Genomic DNA, 13,526 nt, shown 5'->3' with positions numbered 1-13,526 from the left:
CAATCTCATGACAGTAATTGTTACTGTGCTTGTTATATAGAACTGAAAAATATGGTATGCGATGGTGTAAAGGATATTTATTGTTTCCATTTTTCAAGAAAAATAAACATTTTTCCTGTGACTTGCTCTTTGCCCAGAGGCTGAGGAACTACCATGTATTGAATGTAATATTCAGATTGCCATTGGCTCTGAGAATCAGCTTTGTCTGATAATCGGATATTCTAAATATTACATTAGTGTTAATTTGGTCTTCCTACTAACTTCCTTACACACCTGAGAATCTATTTAGATTTCTTGGCAGGATGGCTAAGAAGACTAGAGAAAATAATTGAAGACACTTTTCCTATATTCCCTTGACCTAGGAAAATATAAATTGTACAGTACAAGTGTTTCCTGAGGCATTAAACAAGATTGAGTACACACATGAAATGTGATAGTTCATATAAAAAACAATAACGATACTTTTTCTTCAGCACTACGGCATCTTACTTTTTTCCACATTTTTATTATTCACATACTTGACACATAAATATAGTTGATGGGATCAAGTGTAAAACAGTATAGATGAGGCTGATGGTGGAGAAGAATTCTTAGTTTCTGATATCAATCACTCCACTGTTCAAGGTTTAATCATGGAACCCAAATGCCTTGGAATCTTACACACTGGGATAAGTGAGCCGCCTGGAGGAACTGGGGAGGAGAGGAGGAGTATGCAAATATTATGCAAATATGAAGAGATGTTCATGTTCAGACCAATCAGACTTAGATTGGCAGACTACAGAGCAACCAAAAAGAGATACTCACATCCGAGTTAAAGCGAAGCTGGCAGACATTACAAGAAATCACTTGTTTCTTCTTTGGAGGAATGGACACACCAAATGTGTGGTTAATGACAGCTTTCTGCACGGGATCCATCTGGAGAGAAAATGATTTAGAAAATTCAGTTTATATCTTCAAAGGATATGATAGGCAAAACTGAGCAAATAAAAGTAGGTGACTTATTCCTTAAGGGTTTAGCTTTTCATTCCCAAGAAGGGTAGGAAAGAATCTCACTTATTAGTAGTGTTCTTGCTTCTAGAAGTTAAAGACCAAGACAAAAGCAAAAGAAGCATATTTAAAGTCATTACTGCAAGATAATAATCCCAAGAAATCAAATAGCCATAAAAGTAGTTTTAAATATCTTCAAAGAAATAATAAGAAAACAAGATCCAAGGGTTAGGGTTGAAATTAAGTTCTTAATGTTTTCCTCTTAGGAAGTGACAATGCTTAACATGGTCTCAAATGACTTCAGTGACAGTTACTACAGATATATTTAACTTAAGTTCTGATTTATGGAAAAGTCATAAATGTCAGGCTCTTATTACACAATAGAAAATGTTTAACTCTATTCTAAAATAATTTATTAGCTTTTATCTACTGTAGCTTGAAATTCACTGTCCTGACATGCCTATCACAGTTGTACACTCAAAAATCTATAGGAGATTGGTTAATATGCAACTCTTGTTTGGTTATTGATCAAGTAAAGTTTTGATTGATAGCACTGACTTCACTCCTTTTGGATAACACATACCATGTCAATGTGGAAAAATATACCATGTGAGTTCTCAGCTACAGAAAAAGCATGGCACAGAACATTTGCCACACTCAGAAACACTTATGTCTACAGAACATATAAACAGAGACCAAACAGTGGTTCTCTTGTGTACCCCGGAAAATAATCTCCAGCATTAATGTCAGACAACTGGCAGTTCAAAACACAATGCAGATAATAAAGAATTACTCATAAGTAGGTGTAACATGAACAAGGACAGATCAACTAACACAAACCATTAGGAAATCTCTTGAGCCTTGAGTTCAACATTAGATTAGTTGATGTTATTTGATAGACAGGAGAAAAAAATGCCAATCCTGCTTGTGATTATAAATCAACAAAGTACAAAGTAAGCACTTAAGAACTTAAATACAGAAAAAAGGAGGGTACACAGAAGACTTAGTGAATGGATTTGGTCGACCTTTAGTGGTACATTTGAGAGAAATGGTAGGATAGGATATAAGACACATAAATCCGAGTTTGCCAAGGTCAGAATTATCTAGAGTGATAAAACTGGTGTTAAAGCTTAACTATAGAAATGTTACTCAGACATATGATAAAATTAATTTAACCATACACATTCCCAAATCAATAGCAGGATAATTTTTAAAATGCATTAAAATTTGTTAAGGGTATTGTACTTAACTTCCAAACTTGAGCTTTAATACTGAAAAATCTATGCCCTTTGATAAATCTTAGTTGATTTTTAAGCTTTTTTGGCAGTGTTAGAGAACAAACCTAGGGCCTCGTGCACTCCAGGTAAGCTATGGACTTAAATTTTATTTTGTGAGAATTAAATGAGGGCTAGGGAAATGGCTCAGCTGCTAAAGCATGACAACATGAATGTGATCTACGGTATCCATACACAAACCTTGGCATGATTGGGCATTTGGGGATTAGTGTTATTTACAAGTGCATATATTTAAGTCTACCAATTTAGAAAATATGAAGCTATACTTTTTGATGCTTACTAGGCATTATACATCAATTTGGAGGGGCTAAAATATAAAATAGAGTAAGAAAAACTAGAGAGAAGGATTAAAAACACACTGCTGTTCACAAATAGGCCTTTATTGAGATATTTTACCATTTACAAGTTCTATAAATATAAATACTTCCCATCTGATGGTGCATGGTGTAAAGCTCTATGCATGTTTCTCAAAACCTCTGTATATCACTTTTTCATTTTTGCTATATTCACATATTCATACTTTAATCGTTAGACTTAAAAGATACAAAAATAGTAATATAGTCAGTTTTAATGTATATTCTGTGCTATCATCATTGAAAATATACTGAAAATTAACATTAAAATTCAAAACTTTGGGCTGTAAGGATGGCTTATCAGTTAAGGCATTTGTTTGCAAAGCCAAAGGACTCAGGTTCGATTCTCCAGGACCCTCATTAGGCAGATGCACAAGGAGGCACATGCGTCTGGAGTTAATTTGCAGTGCTAGAGGCCCTGGCATGCCCATTCTTCTCTGTCAAATAAATAAATAAATATAAACTATTTTAAAAAATTCAAAACTTTCATTAATTTGAGTAAATATACATATCCTAGTTCCATTTATGCTACAGTATAGTGCACAGACAAAAGACTGATCTAAAAGAAATTCAGCTTTGAATTTTTATTAAAGCAGGATGACTACTGGTGGCTACAACACAGTCTTGAATAGAAATGTTCCTTTTAAAATTTTGAGGTTGGTAACTGTCCACAAACTTGTTCAAAGAATTCCCAATACATGTTTATTCTTTTTATCTTGACATTTTCACCTCATCAGCCTGAAAACATCATTTCATGTTCCCAAGGCATGATGTTCTCCACCCTGAAAAGTAAGTCACGGCAGAACACTGTGAATGTATAGTCACACAAGTTCCCAGGCATCTGCTTCCCAAACAGCAAGCTAAGGAGACTCCCTTAAGAAGCCTTCACCAGATCTGGTGCTTCTGGTGTACATAATCTCTCTTCACAAAACCCACTTAGCAAGCACAGTCTGGTTATCCCTTCCTTGTTACCCACATTGTTGCCTTCCTATTGTTTGACTGACTTGTCACTTGTCAAAAGCTTATGTTCTATGCTTCATACTTGAACAGATATTCTTAATTTTCCATTTGATTCTTTTTCTTCATAGGAATTTTAGGAAAATATCCACTTTTCTTCCTGTCTAAATTCCTTTTTATCTTCCACATAGAAATTTATGATGGCTGGTCAATCTCAACCGTCAGTTTGATTTGATTGAGAAGAACCTAGGTGGTCAGTAAAGCTTGTGTGTGCATGCATGCGTGTGTGTGTGTGTGTGTGTGTGTGTGTGTGTGTGTGTGTTGTAAAGAGAGGATCAACTAAGTGGGGAAAAGCCATCTTGAATACAAGTGACTATACGATAGGGAGGGGATCCAGGTGGAACAAGAAGAGGGAAGGGGCTGGCTAGCGCAAGTATCCTCTCCTTCAGGTCCATTAGAATGTGAGCTGCTACATTCATGCACACCCTCCCTACCAGGATAGAATGAAACCTCTCAAACCAAGGGCCACAGCCCTAGTAAAGCTTTCCTTCTGTTATGGTTTTAACATAAAATGTTTCACATGGGCTCATGTGTTGCATGTTTGATCCTTAGCTTGTGGTGTTATTTTGGGAGGAAGTGGAAACTTCAGGAGGTGGACCCATGTGGAAGACATAGTCACTGTATGTTGTAGAAGGTTGTACCTGGTTCCCAGTTCCTTCCTTGAACCCTGCTTTCTGTCTACCATGTGAGTAGTCTGTGACACATTATCCTACCACCATGATATTCTGCCTCTCCACAGGCCCCAAACCAGCAGAACCAAGGATTATGCACTGAAATCTGAGAGTGCGAGTTAAAATGAGTAATTCCTCCCTGGGAATTGTGTTCTGCCAACCCTTCTGATGACAGTGATGAAGAGTAACAACCCAAATCCCTTAACTTTTCTTTTCTCAGGTCTTTGTCACAGTCTCAAACAGCTACAATCATAATTTACATTTAAATATTAACTAGGAGACATGATTTAATTCCAAGAAGATGTTAATTGATTATGAAAAACAATGTTCCACTTGCCAATTTTCCTTGATTCTTGAAACAAACATTGATGCCTTTAGTATCTGCCAAACTTAATGACTACCAATATCTGAGTCATTTCTGTGGGATCTAGATTTGTCATATAATAAAAAGGTTTGCAGGTTTTTTTTTTTTTAAAGTTCAAAGTGGTAATACTCTAAATTTTTGTTTTTAATATTTTTATAATGCTCTAGAAGTTAGGTGAAAATATTGGTGTGATACTACGTTGTACTCATTTTTCCCACTAGTGGGATGCTAGTTTTCTATAATCATCATAAGACGTGTACAATAAGCCAATGGACCCAGTGTAGCTATCTTCTCTGTGTTGGAAATGAACACCACCATCATGAATCCCAGCAGCTGTGAACATCCCCGTAAGACCTCAGAGATCAGGTTTGGGGGAGGATGGGACCTGCTTTCAATGCTCACAAGGCTCATGGTATCTCAGGAAACTTCATGCATTCCCTCTCCCTCCCAGAGATCATGCAAATGGTAAACAGTGGACTGCTGGGGGCCTTTGGTAGTGCAGCCATTCAAGCTGCAGGTAGGATTCTATGAGTGCCCAGGAGACTTCTTTGTGCTATAACTGCTTGAGGCACCCATGCTCCTGTAAGCAACCCCAGTAACCTCACTGACTAACAAGCTGCATTTGGATAGGATCAGTTCTTGTGTTTGTTGGTGTCCTCTGTGTCTGAGGCGAATAGGTGTGTAGCACGTGTGCATAGTCTATGCATAAATGTGCATGTGTATTGAGATGTACATGTTTCACAAACATGCTCACTGCTGTTCCATCTTTTTGCCTTGAGACAGGGCAATCACTGGATCTAGAGCTCACCATTTCTCAGTTAGACTGGCTGACCAGTGACCACCAGTGATCATGCCATCTCTGTGCCCCTCAGCACTGGGATTACAGATGGACACAACCATGACTTTTACATGGGTACTGGTAATCAGCTCAGGCCCAGGCCCACATGCTTATATAGTAAACGCTATTACCCACTTAGCTATGAATAGATACTTATTCACATCTCCTCAGGAAACCATGTGATTACAGTAATTCTATTCATTCAACAATTTTTAGAAATAAGTAATGCATTCAGGATTAATAAAAACCATTGTCATAAGTTCCATAATGCTCTAAGTGCAAGGAGTCCAATTCAGGTAATGCAAAACTATGTATCTATGTATTAATGATTCCATTCACAGAATACTTAGGTATTATTGAAGGAATTATAATTACACACCGAAGTAATTTTTTTTAAAGTTTTAGCTGGCATTTAATACATGTAATAGTTAAAATTGAGTGTTTTATTTATTTATTTATTTATTTATTTATTTATTTATTTATTTATTTTGGTTTTTTGAGGTAGGGTCTCACTCTGGTCCAGGCTGACCTGGAATTAACTCTGTAGTCTCAGGGTGGTCTTGAACTCATGGCGATCCTCCTACCTCTGCCTCCTGAGTGCTAGGATTAAAGGTGTGTACCACCACGCCCAGAAATTGAGTGTTTTTTATAAGCTTTGTTAAATGTTTATAATGTGTAAGTATTAAATTACATGAGCAAATGCTTGTTATGTGGCTATATCAGTTTAATTCATGTTCGATCTATTTTGTATAAAATAATGTAGACTAAGAAGATCATTATTCACTGGAAAAGAATACAAGCAATGCTTTTTAAAGGAGGGAAAAGCCCATTATGTAGCTCTAGCTATCACTATTCCTTCCCTGGCGGAATTTATTGGTCCCGAATAAACCTCTTCCTTTCTTAAAAAAAAAAAAAAAAAAAAAAAAAAAAAGTGAAGGAAATGATCATCTGGAATTTTGAGGCCAACATTCACATTTGCATGTTTTAAAGTTTCAAAAACTCATTTTCTTTTCTTAGCTGAGTAAAAATGCCTGAAATGCTTACTAACTCAAAAGTAACAAGAATTAGCACTTGGCAATTTTCCTAATGAAAACCATGTAGAAATGAAAAAACAAAATCTATTAATGCAATTAAATCACAGGTAATAAAAATGAAAGACGGGTTTGTGGCTATTCCCAGAAATTAAGGAGGCAACTGGAGGCTATGTATGTGTGGGTGAATTAATAACTACTGTACTAGGGTTCTCAGAAACTGAATCAATGAAGCTTGCCTTATATTTTCATCATCAAAATGAGAACAAACATCTCTTTGGTATGTCTGCCAAGGTTAAGAGGACTACGAATCTGTGTGAATGTTTAAAAGATCATTACTTTCACCAAGTACACAGAGAAGGTGTTTGCATCTGCACGGTGTAAGCAATCCCATGAAAATGTACAGCTGCAACAGAAACTTAGACCAGAGAATAGAGATAGTAGGTCAAATCTAAAATACAGACTGTGTGATCATGTGACTGAAAGCTAGCTATTTAGACTCTAGATGGTTTTGTACTTGGAACCTTAGAAGAATTAGGAATTTGTTCAACTATCCTACTACTTTTCAAGAGAGAAAAATCTGAGTTGCATTCTTGTGTCTTTAAACTATTTAAGTAGTTATCAGGAAAGCTGAGAATGGAATAACCCAGGTACCACACCATTAAGGAAGACTGCTTTCTTTCATCCATACTGTCTTTAAGACAGGGAAATTTCACTTTTCAATTAACCATCTACTTAAACCAGTACTAAGAAGCATTTGGTGAGTACCTTTAAAATTTAGTAGGTTCTACTAGCATTTCTACTAAGCTAGGAGAAAATAGAGGTGGAAGTTCAGGTTTTAAACTTTTAAAACATAAAAACAGCCACCTAATAAACATTCCTGGAGTCCCATTATGTTTCAGATGCTATTCTACTCTAGCTGAGGAATCGAGTCCAACCTAAGAAAGGACATCATTTTAAAATATGACGTGTGAAAATGATTGCAGAAACTGTTGAATTGGAGTCTGGGGAAATAAGTCATTATGAAAACATGAGAAGATCGGCTTCCTGGGCCCCAGGTCTCTTATGGCTCCTCAGTCCCTGTTTGATTTTCTCATCCTTTGAGAATCTAGGATCTCCTTTTTAACTAAGTGACATCAATGTGTCAGCCTCCTCAGGGTATTTGTAATTCCATTCTCTAGCTGTGTAATACCACCAATAAACACTATAAGCAATACAGTTTAGTCTCACAGAGCCTTACTCTGTGCTGGGAGCTACACTAATGTGATTATCTTGTGTGTTCTCCCATCACACGAAGCCCATTGTTGACCATCTTCCTCAAACACACCCAAGCTTTGAGAGGCTCAATTCCTGTTGACCTTCAAGTCCAAAAGCACTGGAGTCAGGACTCAAGTTCAGACAGGGGTCTTTCCCCACACTGCTTCCTGTGAAAGGTTCTGGGCACAGAGCGTGGGTTCTGGGAAGAAAGGATGAGTGTTCTTCTATGCCTATGTGTTCTGGAGAAGTGGACATCGTTTTTCTCTTTAACCCATTTGCGCTCTTAAGATAAATGCACTTCTCAGTGTGAAACTTGAGGAAAGCCATAAACAAAAATTAGAGCTGATCTGTCCTCTTTCCCCTGTTCAGTTTGCACACAGACAAAAAATGTTCTGAAAACATCTAGAGATTCCCTGTTAGCAGGTGGCAGTCAGCATTTGCATCTGTCTTTGATCTACTGAAAAGAGGACTTCTGCTACTAAACCCTGCGATTCAGAGCCTGCTAGAAGACTGGCTAAGCATCACCTTTTAACTGTGATATTATCAAATAATCTTAGTACCAAAAGGGGGGGGGGAGTATTTTTCATCCTTTCTTTTTACAATATCAGACTTCAGGAAATAAAGATGGGGCAACAGAGTCCCATTAGAACTGTAAATGTCCATGAAGTGACACATTTAAAAGTGATAGCTGCATTACTAAAAAGCAATATTTCTCTAAAATAACTTCAAAAAATATTTTGTCTTTCATATTGAAAGACTCTGACTGCATGCCTTTATGCTAGTGTATGACTGCTTTCAAATCCTTGGAAACAGAATCAAAAACAAAATAGAACTGTTTAATAAAGACACATTGCTTCTCTCAAAGATCAAGAAATATAAATGCTGCATATTGTTGACATTAGTTCAACCAGACAACTTTGTACTATTTTGGATTTCAAATGAGAAGAGTTAATAACAGGAGAGCTCCTGGAACCCTTCCCTGGGATGGCATGCTACAGCAGCACTTCTGTGCCTGCATCTAGAATCTGCAAAAGCAGACATTTGCCATGCCGACAGTGCCTCTGCAACCAAGAGCACCCTGACAGGGGGTCTGCCTGGATGCCATCAGTGCTGCTGAAAGGAAGACAAATGACATTTCACTCAGCTCAGACTGCTGATGAAACCAAGAGTCAAATATTTGCAAAGGTGCTTCTCCCAAGAATCCCCTGCTCTTTACTGAAACTACACATTAGCCACGTCTTGCAGACATCAACTGTGTTCCTATTTCCCTGGGATCCAATATCTCTAGCAGAATGTTAACCAGTTATTCTGAAATAGTATAAAGGGTAAGATAACAACATGCTCTCCAGAAAATAATACGCTAGTCATGTTATATCTAAAGCTTCCTTAGTGTGAATTAATATTATGCATCAGAAATAGAAGTGGATCGGCCCAGAGGTTAGGCAATGACTGGGGTAAAGAACAGGCTAGCATTTAATTTGTTTTTTTTCATTAAAAAAAATAAATTTACAGAGCTTGATCCCGTCTGTCAATTCCACATTAATAGGCCTCTCTTAAGAGCTTGGAGATTCAGCAAGAGAGTTATGCATTCCATTGACAAAGAGGGTGACTAGAGGAAGGGAAAAATATTCTTTATCTATTTTAAATAACTATATTGAAAAGACAATAAAAGTGAATTTTCTGGGAGCTTTACTAGAAAACTTCCACTGTGGGAAACAAAAGAAACATACAGAATGCTAAGAGATTGATACTTTGACACAAAGCAATGGCTTCTTTCTACATCAGTGTGATAGTAATAAGTTTACTAGAGAGCAAGGGCTACCAGTGTCTTTTAAATGTTTTAAGATTTGTAGATGTAATGGTTTCATATAAACATTAGCTATAATTCTTCTCTTCAGAATTTATATTCCTGTTCAACATATCACATTCACATAAATTCATGATTTTAGTTTGTTTATGTTTACTGTATTTCTATTTAAAATTTCTTCTATTAACAAAAGCTCCAGCACTTGCCATACACTGGTTTGGGAGATAGACAGGAAAGTGGGGAGTAGCTTTCAACAATCCAATATCTGGCTGGGGGACTTAAACATCTAGAGCCAGAAACAAGCATTTGAAAATGTTGCTTGTAACATATTTGAAAGTATAAGAAGAAGCCTGAAATAGTAAGACTAGGAAATGGGAAGGCACCATTATTTTAGCACAAATAATTCCTTACAGTTTTTTTATTACCTTGAGTCCCACTGAGATAAAGTATATTTACATGTAAAGCCACATGAAGTAGGCAAAACTAAAGACATGACTTCATGGAGAAGAAGCTGATAGAGCATTCTGAAGTGTGCAGTTGGAAAGAACTGTGGACAAAGACGGTGTGTCTCAGCTTCCACAGCAGCCTCTCAGAGTCTGCAGAAGCTACTAGGTACCCAGACAGCAAACAGCCTCAGAGCCTGTGCTGCTGGCATGCCCCCAAAGAAAGAGACATTAAGGTAGCCTGCATTTAGAAGTTCTCGAAGGATGAACAACATTGGGGACTTTTTCTGGGGTCTGCACAGTGGAGCTGCCAGTATTTGGTTCTCAACTGATGAGTAGATTGACCTGTAGTTACTTGTGAGCTAAATAAATCCATGTTTAATCTAATACCCAAGAATTGCTTGTGAAGTTATTATAGTAAAATAATGCCTGTCATCTTTAACTCCCCAACTGGTAAAAGCAAGAACTTAAAGCAAACATATAGATGGGGCCACCATCTCCTTTTCTAAAGGAGACAGCGAATTTTTGGTTGTTTTGGTCTGGGACTCATGAAGCCAAGGCTGACCTCAAACACATCAATCCCACTGCCTCAGCCTCCAAAGTTCTGGGCTGTAGGCATGAGCCACCAAACCAAGTTTGATAGATCAATTTTCAGCTCTTCTGAGTAGAATGAATAGATTTTAAGTTCTTTTTCAGACAGTTTTGTTTGTTTTGCTAATGTGAGGTGCCTAAGGCCCGACTGACTCACTGAGGTGGGTTGTCTTACTCTGACAGTGGGCCCTTGTGTGTAGCCAACACTGTTGGTGCAAATCTGAAATGTTCCATATTCCTGGCTGCTATGTATGCCTGGTGATTTTCCATGCTGCCAGGGATCAAGAGCAAAGCAGCAAAGCTGGAGTTATGCTTCTGGGCAATTCAGAAGCCACATCAAAGAGCTTTTCAAAATGTTCAGGTTAACCAATGACACTTTAGACTTATGTAACGCACACAGGAGTCTCACCTAGTTTTACCAACACAAATTCTTATGATGTTTCCATATGCTCTTTAAGAAGGGAAACTGAAGAGCTGACATTTGATGACACACTAGTCCATCCTCAGGTTAATGATGCATATGCAAATGTCCAGTTGGTTAATGTGATGTACTGTGAAGACCAGACCAAATTCAACCCCAACTGCTACCGCAGCTCTTAGTGCAGGGAGAAAGCATTAAGGTAATGAGCTGAATTAGGTCTCCAGAGAGAACCTTGGCTTTTCTTTGTTTCCATTCTTGAGTAAGCAAAGCTGAAATGGGACTAGGAATCATTAAGAGAGAGGTGTTTTTCCATCAGGAGGCAAAAAAATTTCTAGAAAGCTTTTCATTTTAATTTCAACATTTGATGACCCTATGATTCATGTAATGCCTGATCATATTATACATGGAGAAGTGACCGATTTGGGATCTGTTTTAAAGATATTGTAACAAAAATTCATACCATATTGCTAGGTATGTTTTTGAAATAAATAAGAAAATTAAGGAACTGGAGGCTAGAGAGACAGATCAGCAGTTAAGGGGATTGCCTGAAAAACCTAAGGACCCAAGTTCAATATTCCAGTACCCATGAAACACTAGATGTACAAAGTGACGCATGCATCTGGAGTTCATTTCAGTGGCTAGAGTCCTGGTGTGCCCATTTTGTTTTTTTATTTGCCTCTTCTTATCTCTCGCCCTCTCTCTCAAATAAATAAAATATTTTAAAATATATTTTTAAATGATAACTTAGTAAAAGTTAGAAAATTAACAAGAAAATGATAGAAAAAGAATTGTATGATACAAACATAAATACCAATGAAGTTGTCATTAGATTCACTGCTCAGAGTGGTGGCAGTAGGAACTGTATTCTATTAAGAGACTCTAATGTAAATTGATTGGGTATTTCCTATATTGAGTCTCCTGGATGTGAGGTCAAACAACAAATGGATCATTTCAGGAATCCAGGTTAAAGAATTCTGATCAAAAGATACAAAACACTAAATAAGGCAAAAATTCTCTTGATGGAAGGCCACGGGAGTGGTTATTGTATAAAACATTTGAAGAAGAAAGACATCCTAAAGTGTGGAACAATAGGTTAATATGATGGAAGACAGTTTTCAAATTTGGTTTTTTCATGAGAAAGAGAGGGAGAGAGAAAGGCAGACAGCAAGAGAGAATTTGCATACCAGGGCCTCCACTCACTGCAATCAACTCGAGACACATCTGCTGACTTGTGCATGTGTGACCTTATGCATGTGTTAACTTGTGTGTCTGACTCATGTGGGATCTGGGGAGCCAAACATGGGTCCTTAGGCTTCTCAAACATGTACCTTAATTGCTAAGCTGTATCCCTAACCCAAATTTGGCTTTGTTTTTTCAAATTTGTGACTTGAAAACAACCTCCCAGTGTCCCCAAAGTTCAATTTCCCTAACAGAAAATTCAGTGCCCAAAATGTCTGTGAAGTTTTTAAAAAAAACAACAACAGAGTTCTTTATCATTTTTAGGGGGGAAATTCCATGTATGTAAGAAAAGACTACTCTGATGCTTCATAGATATAGTTTTAAGAACTACTGGTGAAAAGTTTCCAAATCCGTGTAAGTAACTAAGGATGTGTTTGCTTCCTTTCCATAACTGGCCTAGAAAAATATTACAAGGGCTTTCTGAGAGACAAGGAAAGTAATAAGCATTCTTGATTTAAAAATCAATACACCCCTGAACAACCAAACACATTAACTGATTCCTTTCAGAGTCACTCTATCAGAAATCGTTTGAAATGCTGTTCTGTCTTTAATCAGGTATAACATGATGCTAAGGGAAAACAGGTCCATGGCAAAATGACAAAGAAATAGAAAGAAAAAAGTGCCATGCAATGCAGCAGTCCTATACTATCCCAAACCTAAATAACCTGGTGCTTATGCCTCATACCAGCTGCCCAGGGCAGTTAGGGATCCTCAATTCAAACTGGCTTCTTTATTTATTTTGCTTGGTGTCACAGAACTCCCCCACTTACACAGAATCCTAACTGAAAATTCATTATAATTAACCACTGCAAACTAAGTTCTAGCTGAAGCAGGTAGGTAAGAACCTCTGCACACTTACATAATTCCAGAGCAACTTCCTTAGTTGAAAATGAGGCAAAATTTTTGGAATTTTAGAGGCCTGTTCAGGTCTCAACTGATCTCCTACTATAACTGCCAGATGTAGAAAATAAAATTATGAGATGCCTAATTAATATTTATTTATTTATGTATTTATTTGACTTGGGGATTTAATGCAAGGCCTTGCACATAGCTAAGCATGTGCTTTTTCTACTGAGCTACATCATGGCCCTAAATGTGAATTTTAGATATACAACACTGTCAGTATAACTAAGTATCAAAGAATTCATGCGACACACACATACTTAAATAGCATTGGTGTGTTAGTTATGTTTCTCATGGCTATGACAAAAT

At 37.3% G+C, this 13,526-nt stretch overlaps 1 protein-coding gene across 6 annotated transcripts in view; it reads right to left on the bottom strand.

Annotated features, from left to right (window-relative positions):
- Znf385b (zinc finger protein 385B) overlaps positions 1 to 13,526 on the bottom strand; it is a 294,054-nt gene that overhangs the window by 59,940 nt on the left and 220,588 nt on the right. For all 6 annotated transcript variants that reach the window (XM_045148245.1, XM_045148242.1, XM_045148240.1 and 3 more), the window contains one exon: positions 805 to 915. In XM_045148245.1, coding sequence (XP_045004180.1) covers positions 805 to 915 — 111 coding nt within the window. The remainder of the gene's footprint in view (positions 1 to 804; positions 916 to 13,526) is intronic.

This window comes from Jaculus jaculus, chromosome 4 (assembly GCF_020740685.1).
Source record: "Jaculus jaculus isolate mJacJac1 chromosome 4, mJacJac1.mat.Y.cur, whole genome shotgun sequence".
Taxonomy (NCBI): domain Eukaryota; kingdom Metazoa; phylum Chordata; class Mammalia; order Rodentia; family Dipodidae; genus Jaculus; species Jaculus jaculus.
This window is presented reverse-complemented; position numbering and strand designations above follow the sequence as displayed.